The 19,357-nt window shown below is 39.7% G+C and overlaps 1 protein-coding gene across 1 annotated transcript in view; it reads left to right on the top strand.

Moving 5' to 3' along the window:
• Nucleotides 1-3,430: 3,430 nt before the first annotated feature.
• plcb2 (phospholipase C, beta 2) overlaps nucleotides 3,431-19,357 on the top strand; it is a 32,350-nt gene continuing 16,423 nt past the window's right edge. The window contains exons 1-19 of the mRNA XM_089004860.1: nucleotides 3,431-4,076; nucleotides 5,162-5,239; nucleotides 7,211-7,279; nucleotides 9,133-9,273; nucleotides 9,619-9,698; nucleotides 9,787-9,840; nucleotides 9,928-10,003; nucleotides 10,073-10,173; nucleotides 11,124-11,284; nucleotides 13,014-13,160; nucleotides 13,248-13,405; nucleotides 14,421-14,503; nucleotides 14,653-14,737; nucleotides 15,835-16,045; nucleotides 16,142-16,224; nucleotides 16,330-16,426; nucleotides 16,533-16,617; nucleotides 17,915-18,039; nucleotides 18,176-18,327. Coding sequence (XP_088860986.1) covers nucleotides 3,993-4,076; nucleotides 5,162-5,239; nucleotides 7,211-7,279; nucleotides 9,133-9,273; nucleotides 9,619-9,698; nucleotides 9,787-9,840; nucleotides 9,928-10,003; nucleotides 10,073-10,173; nucleotides 11,124-11,284; nucleotides 13,014-13,160; nucleotides 13,248-13,405; nucleotides 14,421-14,503; nucleotides 14,653-14,737; nucleotides 15,835-16,045; nucleotides 16,142-16,224; nucleotides 16,330-16,426; nucleotides 16,533-16,617; nucleotides 17,915-18,039; nucleotides 18,176-18,327 — 2,070 coding nt within the window. The 5' untranslated portion in view covers nucleotides 3,431-3,992. The remainder of the gene's footprint in view (nucleotides 4,077-5,161; nucleotides 5,240-7,210; nucleotides 7,280-9,132; nucleotides 9,274-9,618; nucleotides 9,699-9,786; nucleotides 9,841-9,927; nucleotides 10,004-10,072; nucleotides 10,174-11,123; nucleotides 11,285-13,013; nucleotides 13,161-13,247; nucleotides 13,406-14,420; nucleotides 14,504-14,652; nucleotides 14,738-15,834; nucleotides 16,046-16,141; nucleotides 16,225-16,329; nucleotides 16,427-16,532; nucleotides 16,618-17,914; nucleotides 18,040-18,175; nucleotides 18,328-19,357) is intronic.

The raw sequence follows: 19,357 nt of genomic DNA, 5'->3' as shown, positions 1-19,357 counted from the left end.
TAACGGAAGACACTTAACGTACACCATTTTTTGTTTCCTAACTGACATCAGAAAAACGTTTTATAGCATCTAAAATACCCAAAACACACAGGCTGATATTTTTAGTCAAATACAAAACACCAATAAAAATGAGTTAAAGTGTCCCAAAACTACATCAAAATGACCCCGAAAATGGTGAGTTTCAGAAGGTCCCGCCCCCTTGTTTGTGACATCACGCCAGGACGTCTTGCCTTGCTCTAGAATCAAAATAATGGCTTCGGAGAAGACGCTTTCTTGTTACTCGTCCAGTTATGAATATGATTGAAATAGTTCTGAAGAGGAAAGCATACATGTTTGCAATCCATTAAAGAAGTCCTTCCGTCTCATTTTGAGGCGTCTGGACTCCAATGTAGCGTCCTAGAAAATGCATAAGATGGCGCCCAAGCTCCGTTGGAAATGAGCTGATTTGTCTGCTGGGAATTTGTGTCAACTGGTATCAAATAGTAGTATTGGTGCAACACACAACAATTCACCATCGCATTATTTATCTGTTTTCCTTCTAATTTTACCATCAACACGAAGTTTTCAGACCAAACAAAGTACCCAAAATGCATTGTGTGTCGCTTTCTCGGTCAGGGGCGTTCCAGACGTGACGTCACGTCAAGCATCGTCATCAACTCGAATACAAGACTTCCTGAATATTCAGCGCGAGTCTTAAAACGTAAAATATAGCTATGTGCGGTGGAATATTAGTAAAATACGCTCAGTAGAAGCCATTTGAAGTGATTTCACAAATTATGGACACAACTTGACGGGAGGTGTCGGTTGTCCTTTAAAGTCTGTCTTTTTTTTACCATGTGAAATCAAGTGCCTGCCTTAATAACATCAAACCATAGAACTGAATATATCTTTGAGGTTGTTTATTTGGGATATAGTTATACCTATTGTAACATGAGGTACCTTTTCATAAAAATCTAATTCCACTATAGTTTTATCAAAGCCAAAGAAAAGATGTATTCCCGCGTCTATATTATGTACATAACCAAGAGCACAACACATTTACAAAGTTTATATGCACATACCTGAGCATAACTCAATAATGCAACTTCTTCTACATGAAATCAAGGCTTGATCCATGAACGTAAATAAAGCCTTATATGTCAAAATGCAACACGTCAGTGTTCAACAATGGACGTGATCCTGTCGCATTATTTCAGCCAAATATTTTAACTGGAATTGCGCATCCAAATGCATACCGACCCTTAAAACAGTCAAACGTGGGGTTTTAAGGCATACAAATGGCCCAAATAACAAACAAACTTAAAAATGATTAGTTGGGGGTTGGTTGTTTGAGAGAATGGGGGTCCCCTTAAATATCACAGCAAAGTATCAGGTCAAGTGGAGCTCAAAATCCATTAGTGAATTTGCAAACGATTGGTTGTGTATTTGTGTCCGACCAGCGGGCTGTCTGTAAACACAAGCCTTGTGACAGTGATAGGAGGGGGACGTGGAGGCCTCGGTCACTCAGAACTCGCATCAGAGGCTACCTGATCCCGATCTCGTTTTGCTCTGTGCGCGTCTTCCTCCTCTTCCTCCTCCCTATCCACACGCCCCGATCTATGCGTAGCTCCACGGGTCGATGCGTAAAGTCCATCCGCCATATCGTCGCTCTCCTCGGTGGATCCCCACTGAAAAGCTCGGCCGTGTGTTACCGAGCCCTGCCCGGAGGTGTGGTTGATTGGTAACTCCGTGGAGTTCCACTCGGACACGTTAGCGGTGATGTTCATGTTCACCGGAAGAGCCGTGACCCCCGGTTTTGCGGCGGATGTGTTTGAGGAAGCGCTGGTGGGCTTCCAAATGAGACTGTAGTAAATCGCCAGGATGATTGCTGCTAATGACACGGATAATACATAAGCAAAAACCGTGGCTAGTCTCACCCACTTCTTGTTGGTCTTAGCAGCCATCTTAGCCTTTTTGTCCCCCGTATAAGTAGCAGGTTTGCCCCTCTCCATATTGGGCATGAAGTCCCGCTCCCTCATATTGCCCCTGTTTTTTCCTCGATGCTCCACCACCCCCTCCGTCTTGAAGCCTTCTTTTGATCCACAAGCCAAGAGAAGACGAGAAGGCAGCGGCGTGGTCTTTAAAAACGAGGATTTTACTTAGTGTCCAAATCAAAAGCGTCCGGTGCATGCACCATTGCGTCTCATCACGGACCAGTGAGCATCCACAGGCTGGGACGCGGCATCCGAAAAAAAGGTCCTTTAACCTGCCCACATGTCCACGGAGCTGCTGGCTGTGTATGTCCTCGGCCAGTAGGCGAGCGTTGCACTGGATGTCATTTATCAAACGATGAGAAGAGATCACACGGCGGGCGCACTGTCCGATCCAGCAAACGAAGTGGCTGGCTCAGCTAAAAATATAGAGAGGGTTGGGAGGGAGGGTGGGTCTCTTAAAGAAACCGCAGCTAGCGAGCAACTCAATCCAAAATATGTACAGACGCTCCCCAATTTACAAACAAGATGCGTTCTGAACGGTCGTTCGTAAGGTGAATTTGTTCGTAAGTTGCTTCAATGCTATACATGTATTTTGATTGGAATTTATGTTTAAGGTTTATATAAGTATGTTTAAGTTATATCTAAGTATGTTTAAAGGACAACCGACGTCTCTGGACAAGTTGTGTCCATAATTTGTAAAATGGCTTCACATGACTTCTACTGAGCGTATAATAATAAGATTCCACCGCATATAGCTATATTTTACGTTTTAAGACTCGCGCTGAATATTCAGGAAGTCTTGTTTTTGAGTTTGTGACGGGTCCGTACGTGACGTCACGAAAGGAACGCCCCTGACCGAAAAAGACGCATTGTAGCAGTGCTTCCATCACGTCAATGTATTTTGCTGGACTTGTTTGGTCTGGGGACCTCGTGTTGCACCCAAAAGCCGCCAGAAGAGGGCGTCCAATGTCCATATAAGGAATTTATCAGCCTGTGGAAAGGAAGGTGGCCACAGGAGGTCGCCATTTTATGCCTCTTTTTCGGTGAGACATTTCCCCTCAATGTTGCCTCAAAATGGCACGGAATAAATTCTTTAATCGATTGCAAACATGTATGCTTTCCTCTTCAGAACTATTTGAATCATATTCATAACTGGATGTGTAACAAGAAAGCATATTCTCCGAATCTGAAGCCATTGTTTTGATTCTCCAGCAATGCAAGACGTCTTGGCGTGACATCCCGAACAGGGGGCGGGACTTTCTGAAAATGCCCAATTCGCAGCTCATTTTTTTGCAGATTTTGGTCACTTTTCGTCATTTTTATTGGTGTTTTGCATTTGAATAAAAATATCATACTGCATGTTTTGGGTATTTTAGATGCTATAAAACGTTTTTCTGATGTCAGTTAAGAAACAAAAAAGTGACGTCGGTTGTCCTTTAAGGCTTGTATAATTAAACTGTATTGGTTTGTACTGAAAAATAAACATTTCATAAAATATATTCTCTATATCAGAAATGGGCAAACTACGGCCCGTGGCCACATTAGGCTTTTTAATCCGGCCTGCCGAATTTGTCCAAATTATAGTAAAAACAGTGTCTGAAACTCATGTTTTTTTCTCAAAATAAGGCAACTTTTGTTTTACACCACTTAAATCCTGATAAAAATCCAATGAAGCAGACAAATTACTGTTCAAGCACCTCAAAATACAAACGTTTTTTACAGTGCAGGACTAAACCAAACCACACTGAGAACTGGGTTTAAATTAAGGTGGAAAATAAAATCAAGTATGATGAAGAATGTATCAAACTCCCTCGCAAAGTGTACAGACATCATCCCCTTGAGTTATGTTAACCTCATTTGCAATTCATATTCCTTTGGGCACATCCTCGTGGAGGTTTACTGTGTCTGACGACTCCACTTCACTTCACGGCTTCTTTCCAAGTTAAGTGAGTCAGCGGAGAGGAGTCAAGTGTTTAAACATTCGAGTCTTAACAACGACAAAGTCACAAAAGGAAGACGATGAATAAGAAACGGTACTTTCTGGATTCACCTGTGATCAAAGATTACATGGTTAAAGGAGAAAGATTTACCAAGTGGTCAGAGGTGAGTGAATATTTCAATAGAAATGCTGTTTTGTGTTTAACTCCTTGTAATACTCTCTCTTTTCAAAATGTTATTTTTATTTCACAAAATTTACATTCACGGCATATAGAGAAGTATGACAAAGATAATGTAATTTTTGAATGTGACTGAATATGTACTTTTTAAAAATTTATGATACTGTAGTTCTTTAATAAATCAGCCAGTTGCACAATTTTGTATGAATGGTTTGCTTTTATGTTAATTATAAACCATAATATAATAATAATAATAATAATAATAGTTGTATTATGTTCATCCTGTCGACTTGATATCGAATTTAAAACAGATTCTTTTCTTACAGACAGTGTTTTGTAGGTGTTCAAATACCTGACATGTTTCGGCGTATACTTCCGCCTTCGTCAGGTATTTGAACACCTACAATACACTGTCTGTAAGAAAAGAATCTGTTTTAAATTAATAATAATAATAATAATAATAATAATAATAATACATTTAATTTATAAGCGCCTTTCAAAACTCTCAAGGTCACTTTACAGTCACAGGATAAATTTTTCCGTCGGTGAGCAGCGGCAGCCACACGTGCAAGCGTTCACTCAACCCGTAAGTAACTCAAATAGATAGAAAGCTAGCTAGATAGCTAGCTAATAGATATGTATTTGATAGACAGCTAGCTAGATAGCTATATAGATAATAGATAGCTAAATAGGCAGCCAGATAGCTAATAGATAGCATATACATAACCAGCTAGGTAGCCAGCTAGATATCATTTTTAATTAGCGATTTTGAGTTGTCAAAAATGTCCTCACTAAGCTGCTCACCGGCAGAAAAAAATATCCTGTGACTGTGAAGTGACCTTGAGAGTTTTGAAAGGTGCTTATCAATGAAATGGATTATTATTATTATTAAATTATATATATATATATATATATATATATATATATATATATATATTAAAAAAATCATCTACTTGCCGTACCCCAGGATACTTCCTGGTTCATCTAAATGTCCAGATATGGTTCCAAGAGTGCTAAAATGAGCATACTGACATCAAGTTGTTGTTCTATCAAAACAATGTCTTTAACAAGGACTCTACCAAGACTGTTCCTGTCACCATGAAGATTGACACAAAAGGCTTTTACCTCTACTGGATGAATCAAAGCAAGGTAATACAATACAATACAATACAATACAATACAATACAGTACAGTAATCCCTTGTTTTTAGCAGTTAATGGGGACCAGGACCACCCACGATTGACGAAAATCCGCAAAATAGAGTTATATAATAATAATAATAACCCACGTGATAAGACAAGGGGGGGGGGGTGCTGGGCGGGGTTGAACACATGCTCAGCCAATCCACATGGCTGTAAACCAGATATGTTTGCTCGGACACTGCGAACAAAGGCTCGAACACAGGAAGATTGTCTTTTACTGCGGGCAGGGGGCGCAGTTTTCATGAAGCTACTTGGTATGCGTTTCTTCGGCTGACACCCTCCCTCTGCAGGCCTCTACCAAGATATTTATTGAGAGTATATGCACATTTAAGTCATACAATAGTAAAACACGGTCGTCTTGATTTGAATACCATGTCCCTGGACGTTCCATGAAACAAGCACCAACATCCATGAACCAATAGAACGTAGACATTTTAATGAATTGTCTTTCCATGAACTGATAGATTTGTAAACTGGCTAATGAGCTCTTCCTGTGCAAGAGTTTACCAAGTCCTAAATTCCACTACAGGCTAGATTCCTTACCCGAGGATGACAGTCTGCATTTTTTCTGTCTGTTCTCAGAGATATTGCGCTGTCATTGGGTGATGTCGGCGCTGGGAAACGATCAAGCTACAGCCATGTAAAAAACCACTGAGTCATTCTGCATCTGAATGTTTTTTTTTCTAAAAAAATATATATATATATTCCATGAACTGAAACTCCGATTAGCGAATCGCGCACACGCTAAGGTGTGTGCCGGTGTCCATCAGGCATATGGAAGTCCCATGAGAACCGCAAGAAAGCTGAGAGCTACTCTGCCTCTTTCTGTGCCAGCTCTTTTGTGGAGGTTATTGATTTGGCACTGCATCTGGACCGCCATCCTGCTGCATTTTGCAGCTTGACTGTGATGCAGTCGCTGGAGAGGACGATTTGTCTTTGCTGCTCTCTCTCTTATGCTCTTTCTCAAAATGAGGCAACTTTTGTTTTACACCACATAAATCTAGTAAAATCCAATGAAGCTGACATCAAACACACTCCTGCTTTGTGTCTCACCCATACTGGCACTGGTAAAGGACAACCGACGCCCCCGGACAAGTTGTGTCCATAATTTGTAAAATCATTTCAAATGACTTTTACTGAGAGTATTTTACAAAGATTCCACCACATATAGCTATATTTTACGTTTTAAGACTCGCACTGAATATTCAAGAAGTCTTGTTTTCCAGTTGGTGATGATTCCGGACGTGACGTCACTGAAGGAACACCCCTGACCGAGAAAGCGACACACAATGCATTTTGGGTACTTTGTTTGGTCTGCAAACTTCGTGTTGATGGCGAAATTAGAAGGAAAAACACATAAATAACGCGATGGTGAATCGTTGTGTGTTGCACCAAGACTACTATTTGATACTAGTTGACACAAATTCCCAGCAGACAAATCAGCCCATTTCCAACGGAGCTTGGGTGCCATCTTGTGCATTTTCTGGGACGCTACATTGGAGTCCTGACGCCTCAAAATGATACGGAAGTACTTCTTTAATCGATTGCAAACATTTATGCTTTCCTCTTCAGAACTATTTTAATCATATTTATAACTGGATCAGTAACAAGAAAGCGTCTTCTCCGAATCTGAAGCCATTGTTTTGATTCTAGAGCAAGGCAAGACGTCCTGGCGTGATGTCACAAACAAGGGGTTGGGAACTTCTGAAACTCGCCACTTCCGGGGTCATTTTGTCGGTTGTCCTTTAAGTGTAAAAAAAATGGTGTAATCTGATTTCAAATGATAAATTATGCATATAAAATATTCTTTACTAATCAAACTCATTTTTTTTTCCCTTTCAGTTTTAGTGCATATTTGGACCTGCGACTAAGTCCTGAATCCCTGTGATGTAGTTGACTGTCTGCTTCTTGTTTCTAGGAGATAACACTATTAGATGTTGCAACCATCAGAGATACCAGAACAGGAAAGTACGCAAAACTTCCAAAAGTAAGTCTTATTTACGTACTTGAAAATCCATTGACTGAGTTTGTCAGAATATCCGCAGGGATGCAAATCAATGTTTCAAGCCCCAATGAGTATGAAAAACATATTTGCATTGCAAATACGGCAAAGGCCCCATGAACCGAGTCCTCCTTCGGTCGACGCAGGTGCACACACATTAAAATTAAACACGGCTCATGCTGAATCATCTTTTTGTCAGCAGAGAGCGTCTTGATCAAGAGTAAATGGCTTGGGATCTCACTTACTATTCATCACTTGGCCGTCGCAGTGAGCTGCCATCACCGTCTTTCTCGGAGGGTTCAGTTAGAGGTGAAATCTTAATGGGGTGGGGCAATGAGGCTGAGCTGCATGACGCTGGCATGTCTTTATATTGAGAAGTTAGCTTTGGAGATGATGTAACCTCTTCGCAAGCATCCTAAATGTGTGTGTGTGTGTGTGTGTGTGTGTGTGCGCGCGCGTGTGTGTGTGTGTGTGTGTGTGTGTGTGTGTGTGTGTGTGTGTGTGTGTGTGTGTGTGTGTGTGTGTGTGTATTTGTATGACTAGTTTTGTGAGGACAACTAACATTTTATACCATATGTAGTGAGGACATTTTTGACAAGTGAGGACCTTTTGTCCGGTCCTCACAAGTTTTTCATTCTAAAGGCTTCGAGAGGGTCCATATATGCATCTGTTAAAGTTTCAGAGAGGTCCTAACAAATTCACCCAAAATGATTATTTTTGTTGTGTATTTTCATTTCACTTGGATACACACACTTTTTACTCTCTCTGTGTGTGTTTGTGTGTGCATGGTTAATGAGAGGAAAATGTTCATACCACAAAAAGTAAAACGATATTTTAACCAAATTCACCACAGGGGTGAGGACTTTGAATGTTCAGAAACCTCACTCCTGCTGTTATTTCAGTTTCAAGCCCACTTTTTATTGCTTTGTTTTTAATGAAGTTGAAGTGGGAAATGGGGTGACATTTGGTGTTCAAATGTATCACTAGTTCTTCTCTAAACTTATCAGCAACGGTGGTCCTCACTCCTTATCTGGAAGTTATCCGGACCTCACAAAACCTTTGAAACAGGAATTTGAGTGTGTGTGTGTGTGTGCGTGTGTGTGTGTGTGTGTGTGTGTGTGTGTGTGTGTGTGTGTGTGTGTGTGTGTGTGTTTTCTCTTTCCATGTCCTGCTCAGCAAATTTGCATGCCAAATATGATTGTGCACACGTGTTCAATATATTTGATTTACATGGTTCGCCGGACACCCTCCAAATATTTTATTTTCCAGTTGGAAAGAATCCAGTCAGAGTGTCAAAACGTTTGTCATTAAATCTTCAGTTAAAAAAGTGAGAAAATATGAATAAATTTAACCACTGACCATGTTCAAGGTGAAACAAGATGGTTGTGGTGGACCCCAAAAAAAGCAGGCAGGCGGGAGGTGCATGGTGTAATTGACGCATTTTATTAAATAAAGTCAGCAGGAACAAAATGTGAAACAACAAAGTAATCAGAACAAAAAAGTCCAAAGTAACAAACAAAACCATGACTAAAACATAAGACAAAACAAACCTGACAGGGTGAAACAAGCAATGATCCGAAAATGAATGGTCGTGCCAAGAGTTATTTTAACTGCCACTAATTAAAATGACCAAAAACATGTGCAGCTGCAAGACGTCACACAAATTCAAAATATGACAAGTGATCTGTATGTTTAAAATGTGTCGGTATTTTTAAAGTTTAGTTTGGTTTCCAAATTAAATATTGAAACACTTTTTATTATGCAAAGAAAAAAAGCAAAGTAAAGTACACCTTTATCCCCACATGTCATTGTCAGCCATTTTTTTCCTACCTTTACAGCACCCAAAGGTCCGAAATGTGTTTAATCTGGATTTTCCAGACAGTAACCACTTGGCCAAAACGCTGACCGTCGTTTCTGGTCTTGACACCGTCAACCTAAACTACCATAACTTCTTTGCCTCCAAGGATAAAGTGACACAGGTAATAAAGCACAGATGGATTATTATCATTCTCTGCTTCCTCCAGATGTTTACATTGCTGGGTTTTTGTTGCCGATCTATTGCAGTGACAACAATGAAACTTCCTTTTCTCCATTTGTAGTCTTTATTACACTTGTTGAATTCAATATCCGACTTTTATCAACAGAAATGCAATCACAATTGTTATTTGTTCAAACTCCCCATGCACCCATCTCATTCGCGAGGTTACGATTATGCCATTGCGGCATTGCCCTCTTGTGGCAGGTTTCGGGCCCTTCACATGCTTTTTAATGTAAACGTGAAGACTTTGCAAACTCCAGTAATTTTCTGATTAAATATGCGACAGAACTGGGCGAATGACATCCTTGCCATTGCCTACAATACTGCAAGAAATAACGCCTGTAGACAAGTCTTCTTAGATAAAATGTGAGTGGAAATCCAGCGTTTGCTTCGATCATGCTGAGTGAATTTCACAGGCCGCAGTTTTAAGTTGTCATCACGTCTAATTGTTTAGATATGTCCGGATTTGTCTCCATACCAACAAAGATGGCAAGATCCCAGTGAAAAAGTAAGCTAACACCATTCACTTCCAGCGATTCTGTGTAGTGTAACATCGGTTTACGACGCGTCAATGTTGTGTGTATTTATTTATCAGCATTTACAAGATGTTCCCCGCTGACAAGAAAAGAGTTGAAATCGCGCTCGGTTCAGCCCACCTCCCTAAAGGAAAGGTAACCGTTTCTAATTTGCCCACGATTTATATCTATCGAGACATGTAATGTGAATATTATATGTTACAGTATGACAATATGAAGCCTGATGTTTTCACCGAATCAGCTTTCAAGGCCTTCTTGGCACATCTATGTCCTCGCCCGGAAATCTATGAAATCTTCACTACATAGTGAGTGACACCAAAATGACCCGAAATTGTTTCTTTTGTTATTGTAACATTGTATTATTGTAAGGGTAAGTTAAAATGTTTCTATATTTTCGTCATTACATTCGCAATATCGCACGTGTCGTTGATTATACAGAAGACAGTTAGCGTGTAGCTATTTTTGCCATAATGAGTACGGTTTTCGTTATCCCATTCAGGGTTACGGTTCATTAATGAAAATTACGGTTTCCAATAAAACAATAAGTCAAAAATCGTCAAAATAATACATACCCAAGGTTCATTCAAAACGAAATCGCTATGGATCATATACATATACATGTATAAAATGTAGAACAGGCGATCAGAGCAGTGCCAGCAGTTCGCTTCCTTTAATATGAATTGCACATGCGGTTCTATGGGTCATTCCTGGAATTGGGAGTCAAGATGTGATTGCATCTGTTGTTTTTAACCTCATTTTAAGTAACTGTAATTTTAAAAACCGTTTGGCTTCAGGGGGCAAAGCGGCCCATGGATCCCGGCGTATTACTAGACTTTTCTGGTTTCAAAAGTTGGCAGGTATGAAATATGGTGAAAATGTATAGATTGACAGATATCCGACACATGTCGTTGATTATACAGGAGACAGTTACCTCGAGTTAGCTACCATTTACCTTATTACTATATGTGTAGTATGCCAACCATTTTCCAAACTATTCGTGTGAATATGACTGTGAAAGCTTGTCTCTCGAGACGTTTCCCCCGCGAGTGACTGGCTACTGGTGCATGATATTTTCTATACCCAAAGTCAGCAAGATAAGGCTTTGACACCGTATGGGAGTTACGGTATAGAAAACAGATGTCCTCATCCTGTTGTGAAGTTACTTTAAATAGCACAACATTTTACGTGGCTGAATGACAACAAATGTGTTACTGCAGTATCTGAGGAATTATTGTTTCCCAATTTTGCTTTCCAGTTCCAACAAACCCACCATGACAAAAGAGAACTTCACCAAGTTTCTCAACGAGAAGCAGAGGGACTCCCGACTCAATGAGGAGCTTTTTCCACGACTCCGGCAGGACCAGATAAAAGCGTTGATGTTGAAATATGAACCCTGCAACACCAACTGTAACAGAGGTGACGCCACGTTCCTTATAATACCATACCTGTCAACCTGTGAGACACTGTAACCTTAATAACGGCTCAATTTTTTTCTTACTGAGAAAAAAAAACATGCGTGTGTAATATTTCATTGCCCAATTTTATTGACAACATTTCACATGTAAACACGGATACTTTTAACACGTTACAACATATTTCTAGCAATAATTAAGTACAGTAAAGTCTCGTTATATCGATATTCAAGGGAGTCCGAAAAAATATCGATATAACCGGGACTATCGATATATCCGACCCTGTTTGCATGTAATTTTCTCTGTGCGTGCATAGAAATAGTATCGATATAACCGGGACGATCGATATATCCGATATCGATATAACGAGACTTTACTGTATGTTCTTTGTTGTAGAGCATTGTGGCTTTTTTTTGCTGTGGAAAAATAATTTGAATTCGTGTTCTTGCAATGTATAATTTTCATGAAAGAAGTATGAATAATATTATAGCGAAAAAAACACGGTCACATATTTAATTTAAGTGATTTTAAAAAAATCCACTTGAACTTGTCTTCTAGGAACTTTTGTTTCTTTTCGAGATTTTTCGCATGGACTTGTTTTCTCGGTGGTCGAATTCGCTTTTTACGAGTAGCGATATTTGGTAAAATTAAAATTACTGCTAATATTTAATGATGAAAATGGATTCAAAAATATCTCAAAAGTATATTTAACGATTTTTGAGTTTCCCGTACAAACATTCTTGTATGCCGTACATATCTAAAAATGTGCAAAAATTGTACCGAATATGGCAAAATACGGCTGGTTGACAGGTATGTAATACAGTGCTACCTTGGCTTACGAACTTAATTGGTTCCCAGACAGAGGGTGTAAGGCGAAAAGTGTGTATCCCAAAAATTAATTCCCCATAGGAAACCATTACAATGGGAATAATCCGTTCCCAGGTCCACATAAAACATAATTTTCTACTTTCTAATTTTCTAAGCCATACAACTACACAAAATATACCTTATTTTATGTATAATAAATGTGCTATGGTATTATAATCAAAGAAATAAACAGTACCATATAATAAAGTCATTTTATTTACCTTTGTGATGGTCGTTGATGGCTTGATGGAATGGAGTGGCCGGTTTCATCAGCGTTAAACACTTGATGAGGAACATAACCATCTTCTTTCACCATCTTGAGGAATGATCCCTTGTAGGTGCTTTCTCTGTGATAAATTTATCAATTGTGTTCTGTTTAGCTGGGTTGATAGCTTTTTGCATCAAGTGTACAGATGGCTTGTGCGGGTTGTTTGTGGAGCCTGACTGATGGGATATTTTAACCTTGCAGTCTACACTCTGCCTTTGAACTATCAAAGTTGAAACTCTCAGTGTCGTCTGCCTGTCTCTTTAATGTTTAAACCACCCCCATCACTGCTGCGTTCTTGATCAATCACGTAGCTTTAACCGAAGACTAGGGGTGGGGAATAGAGGACAAAAGCAGACGACTGCCATTTTGTTGTTAGAAGAACGGGCTCGTTCGCGAACGACACATTACTCACTGAGGCAGCTCTATGTACGAAAAAAGTTCATTTGCCAAGGTAAAATTGTCATAAATATAACGTTCGTAAACCGAAAAGTTCGTAAGCCAAGGGGTTGGTAAACCAAGGTATCACTGTACTGACATGGACAATTAGTGGGAGGATTTTCATGTCTTTGAGATCTTTAACCTTCTTTTTTATCTGCAGGTCTTATTACCCCTGAAGCTCTATTGGCCTTCCTGGTAGGTCCTGAGACTTCCGTGGTCATGCAGGACAGGCTGGCCAAGTGTCAGGACATGACCCAGCCGTTACCCCATTACTTCATTAAGTCCTCCCACAACACATACCTGACAGGTCACATATGTCTTGTTCGTTTAAAAAAATAAAGTGAAAGAAAAATACCATAACACATATTTGATCCTCACAATTACTCTTTCACAGCTGGTCAGTTTTCCGGAGTATCCTCATCGGAGATGTACCGCCAGTGTCTGTTGTCTGGATGTCGTTGTCTGGAACTTGACTGCTGGAAAGGGAAACCTCCGGAGGAAGAGCCCATCATTACGCATGGCTTTACCATGACCACTGAAATCCTTTTCAAGGTACATGCGTCATGCATAGGGTCCATTTATGCTGTAAAATATAATGTGATATCAATTTTGTGGTGATTTGGGGATCACTATTATAAGTCAAATTCCGATTAATGTGTACTAAAGGTCAATAAAAGTCTACGTGTGTCCACTTTTTATTGTAGAAATTACAACAGTTCCAATCAAACCTTTTGTACATGTATTTATTTTGTGCGTCTTACAATGGCGATCATAATGTAGCGCAACACCGTGGTGCCAAGATGAGAAATGAATGAATTAATCATCAAGGTTATCTGTTCATGTTCCAGTGCAGAAAAAAAGTAAACAGCAGAACAGAAAAAGCCCCCCCCCCTCCCACCCCCATCATGCCCGTGGAATCAACATTTCCATTTCAGGGCAGCTGCATCCCAGACCCAACATTGTCACCTTCATGCTTGCTTTTAATGTATTCACTGCCATTCCCGAATTTATTTGGGAACTGAAAATATGACATAGAGCGCCATTCCCGAATTATAATTTTTTTTCTGGTGATGCCGATACAGCGCTGGCCAGACCTCTGGCAATGTGTTTTCCCTTCCACGAGCGGCCAGAATTTCCCTTTGTCCCACGTTAGCGCTTTGTTCAGCTTCAGCTGTTGTGAAAGCGCTATAAAAACCACCATCTATGAATTGCATTGTATTTTGGACAGCCACCCTCATTTCAAGCTCATATAACTGCATATAATTCTTATTTTAAAACTCTTATTTTTCTGATGAAAGAAGAGATTCAAAGGTTTCTTACACCTCATTGACAGTGTATGTATTCCTAAAACTCAATCTTCTGTGGCTCCTGGAATTTGAGTGAAAATTCCAAAAACCCTGGCACTGGAGTAGACACATTTTTGCACATTGTCTGGCAGTGTATGACTTTATTTGAATAATCTTTCTGAACCCAGTTTGTGTTGTTGAGTTGTGTTTTCATTTCAATCCCACTGCCTCAATCATATTAAAAATAAAAAATAAAATACTTTTTTTGTGATGCTCAACAGGAAGTTATTGAAGCCATTGCTGAGAGCGCCTTCAAAACCTCGCAGTATCCTGTTATCCTTTCCTTTGAGAACCACGTTGACTCGTAAGCGTTTTCCCCCCATGAGTTAATGCTACATAGTAGTCCTAAATGTGTTTTACTCTTTTACTTAATGATTCAGCATGAAAAATGCTGACAATTTTGACTGACTATATTACTAGCAGCGATGTGTGGTTTTTTGTGCTTCGTTTCAGAGTAAAGCAACAAGAGAAGATGGCCAACTACTGCAAAACTATATTTGGTAATGCCCTACTGACAGAGCCTCTGGAGAAATACCCCGTAAGTACCACCACAGCAGTTGTTTTTCAGTTAAACTTGTTTATTTATTTATTTATTTATTTAATCAGAGTCCATTAATTGTACATCAGATGTGCCCAGTTACGGGCCATGCATTTTCTACTTCGGTACTTCGGTGGGCACCATTTTAATCTGTGCCACATTGATAAACAGATTCAATAATTGTTAAAGAACATCCCAAAATGATAGAAAAATAAATAAAATATGCTATATTTGACAGATGGTTAAATTAAGTGTATTTATATGTACAGCTTGTTCCAGATGCTTTCCTGGTGGTATTCTGTTTGAACCAACCAATCAGAGGACGTCACTACTATGCTTTGTGAGGACAGATGTGAAATTCGATGAAAAAAATTGAGATTAGATTAGATGAGCCTTTATTTGTCTCCCAGTGGAGAAATTTACATTTCACAGCAGCAAAAACAAAATACAGAAGCATGTTGTCAAGGGAGCCACTCTCGTGGTGCCATCTTAAAGTCAAAAACAAACAAACAAACAAACAAAAAAAAAAACACATAATATGACACAACACAAGACACGGACTGTCTTCAATCATTAACACTTTCTGCACCCTCTTTGTTGTATGAAGCAGTTCTAGATGAAATAGCAGAGGATCCAAGCATCCTTTTCACCAGTGGATCAGGGACGTCATGGTAAAATGTACACATTTTCAAAGCAAACATGAATCTGTAGCATCCATTGCCAAAAAGAATCTCACATCTCCTGTCCCACGTAAATCCGCTTCAATTCCAAGCAGCGACAGTTCCACATACGCATCGGCACTCTGTTCTGACGCTCCTTTCTTCTCATCGCGGGCTTCTCAAGCCATGCAAGCATCCAGCCGAAGACCATTCAACAGCATTGACCTATATAGTATTGAAAGCAGCGCAGCCAAGAGAACCGTGTCAAAATGAAGAGTGCAGACTGCTAAAATAATGAACAAATCCATATTTTTTACTTTAGGTTGAAATTGTAGGTGAATGATTTTGCCTGTGTTTCAAAAAAATTGGGTTCGGTATGACCCACTGATATCAAATTCCTCCTCTATCGTGTCCTTCCTCTTTGCATTGAATATTAAGCTGAAGCCAGGACAGCAGATCCCAAGTCCATCTGAGCTTATGGGCAAGATCTTGATCAAGAATAAGAAGGGATGCCATGACAACACAAACCAGATAACCAACAAGAGTGGCACAACAGCCAGTGACCAGATGACAAGTGATGCTTCACCTGCACAAAAGGCTGACTTCTTTTTCGAAGATCCTGTCCACTCAACCAATCTGGAGAACCAGGGTGAACGGGACTGATCCCACCAAAATCACTCGTAAACCCTAACCACAAACTGGTTTGCTTGGTTGTAAACTAATGGTGATTATAATGTTTGCTCAGACAGGGACATGGCTGCGGAAGACAATGAGGACCAAGAGGACACAGAAGAACAGGATGAGGAAAAAATGAAGACGTGTGATGAGGTAGGGAATGTTGATCTCACGACCAGCGTTTTTTTTTTCACTGGAAATGTACCACATTTATCCTGCTGGAAAACATCTGTTTGATTTCCTGTCCATCTGTCATAGGGCACAGCTGGACAGGAAGTCACAGCACACGAAGCAATGTCATCATTAGTCAACTATATTCAGCCGAACAAATTCATCTCTTTTGAAAGTGCCAGAAGTACGTCTTGGCTTCTTCAAGAAAAACTGATTCTGCGATATGTTTGGTGCACTGTGCAAAAAAAAAACTCATTTCCTGCATTGGCATTTTGCTTACTGCTCATCAGAAAAGAACAAGAGTTATGTCATCTCATCTTTTGTGGAGACCAAAGGGGAAGCAATGATAGGCAAGACTGCCGTTGACTTTGTTGAGTATCCTTTTCATTTGGCAAAAGATGGTAACAGCACAACTTTAGTTCACTGCCGAAGCTTTTCGGATGAGGAGCGAAACATCCGACACCTTCAAAGAAGTACACTGGGACCTCGGTTTACGAACCCCTTGGCTTACGAACTTTTCGGTTTACGAACGTTACATTTATCAAAATTTTACCTTGGCATACAAACTATTTTTCAGGATACATGCGGAGCTGCCACAATGAGTGATGTGTCGTTCGTGAATGAGCCCATTCTCCAAACAAGGAAATGGCAGCAGACTTTTTTTTGTCCTCTATTCCCCGCCCCTGGGGGATCGGGTTACAGACAAAGAGAGAGAGTGAGGCCGTTTTCCAAAAAACATGGCGTCTTCGGGTAAAGCCACGTGATTGGTTAAGAACCCAGCAGTGGGGGGCGGGGGGTTAAACATTAAAGAGACAGGCAGACAGAGTGAGAGAGAATACACACACACACGAAAGGGAGAGGACAGAGCTTGAAACAAAAAAAAGAAAAGGGGGAAAAAACAAGTACAATGGTGACAAAATTGATAGAAAACAGTGAAATTTGGACCCATTTCAACTTTGATAGTTCAAAAGCAGAGTGTAGACTGGAAGGTTAAATATCCCATCAATCAGGCTTCACAAATAACCCGCACAAGTCATCTGTATACTTGATGCAAAAAGCTATTAACCCAGCTAAACAGATCACAGTTGATGAACTAGATACAATTATCACAGAGAAACCTACAAGGGATCATTCCCCAAGAGGGTGAAAGAAGCCTATGTTCCTCATCAAGTGTTTAATGCTGAGGAAACCGTACACTCCATTCCATCAAGCCATTAACGACCATCACAAAGGTAAATAAAATGACTTTATTGTATAGTACAGTTTATTTCTTTAATCATAATACTATCGCACATTTATCATACATAAAATATGGTATATTTTGTGTAGTTTTAAGGCTTAGAAAATTAGAACGTAAAAAATTGTTTTATGGGGACCTGGGAACGGATTATTCTCATTTTAATGGTTTCCTATGGGGAATTAATTTTTGGGATACACACTTTTCGCCTTACACACTGTGTCTGGGAACCAATTAAGTTCGTAAGCCAACGTCCCACTGTACAAATGACGGCTGAGGAAACCATTTCATTGATGAACCACTCCTATACGACTGAGAGCTTACTCAAACCAAAAGATGCACCATAACACAATTTCTCGTAAGCTTTAATCTTAAAACATACAATGTAATTCGGAACTTAAATTGTGTTACTCCTTCACACTCACCACCTCTCAGATATAATAAAAGGCAGATGAGTAGGATTTATCCAAAAGGAACAAGAATGGACTCATCAAATTTCAACCCACAGCCCTTTTGGAACGTTGGCTGCCAGATGGTGGCGCTCAACTATCAGACAATGGGTAACAAAAAGGCATACTGATGACATGTCTCACAAAAAAATAAACAATTGCAGGGATAAACAATCTTGTCTTCCACCACAGCAGGTCAGTGTTGCACCTTCTCAAAAAGAGGTTCTGTGTGTGCGTGTCTTTTCAGACTTCCCCATGCAGCTGAACATGGCTCTGTTCGAATTCAACGGAAGGACGGGCTACTTACTCAAACACGACGTGCTGCGGCGCGGCGACAAGAAATTCAATCCTTTCTGCGACAGGATTGACACAGTCGTGGCGGTCACGCTGACCATTAAGGCAGGTTTACAATCTCTCGCTCAAACTCGGTTCGGATTCCTTCGAGGTCGGTTACAAATGGAATGAAAACAAGCTATGAAGTTTTAAAAACGCTTATGATGAATGAGTAGTGTGTTCTTTGATAGGAATCAGGCAACAGTGATTGTCTTTATTGGCCGAGTGTGTAGAACACACAATGATTTTTTTCTCCGGTAGAACACGCTGCACGAGTATCATCGTAAAACAGACATGACAAATAAGTATGGAGGACACTAATAAAGGCTAATCTAAACTAATTCCTGAATGTAGGTGCTCCCTCTCAGGAACAACTGATACAATGTGCAAGGTATCAACCAGAGCTAAAGTGATCAGTGGTCAAATAAAATCTGATAACATTGTATAGACGCCCCCCAATTTACGAACAAGATATGTTCCAAACGGTCGTTCATAAGGTGAATTTGTTTGTAAGTTGCTTCAGTGCTATATTTTGTATGGAATGTATGTTTGAGGATTATATCAGTATATTTAAAGGACAACCGACAAGTTTTGTCCATAATTTGTAAAATCACTTCAAATGACTTCTACTGAGTGCATTTTACAAAGATTCCACATATTTATATACATGTATGGACACGCATATACTGTAAATATGATAACAGCCAAATGACCTATGACAACTTGAATGACGATTAATTAAAATGCTCCATAAAAAAATAAGCTGTAACTCAATAACATGCAAAGTCACACAGACGGGTGAGTTTTTATTCTGGAGAAAGCCAAATAGTTTATCTTGTCAGGAAGAGGTAAAAGAAGGACAAATCCAATTAATTTCACAAAAATGACCTTTTTATTTGTTTGTGTTTTGCATTGACATTTTCAGCCATGTACTTTTACGGCAGTCATGTTGAGCAACAAAAAACAATACTGTCGTTCAAACTAATAATGGGCCTTGTGTCAAACTGCTTTTGAAATGTCCCTGAATAATGTGTCTGTGTTTAACTCATTCACTGCCATTCACAAATTTATTCGAGATTTGAAAATATGACATAGA

Source organism: Hippocampus bargibanti, linkage group LG09 (assembly GCF_051943395.1).
Source record: "Hippocampus bargibanti isolate YZ-2025 linkage group LG09, ASM5194339v1, whole genome shotgun sequence".
NCBI lineage: Eukaryota > Metazoa > Chordata > Actinopteri > Syngnathiformes > Syngnathidae > Hippocampus > Hippocampus bargibanti.
The sequence above is the reverse complement of the archived record's forward strand: the minus strand, read 5'-3'. Positions and strand labels throughout refer to the sequence as shown.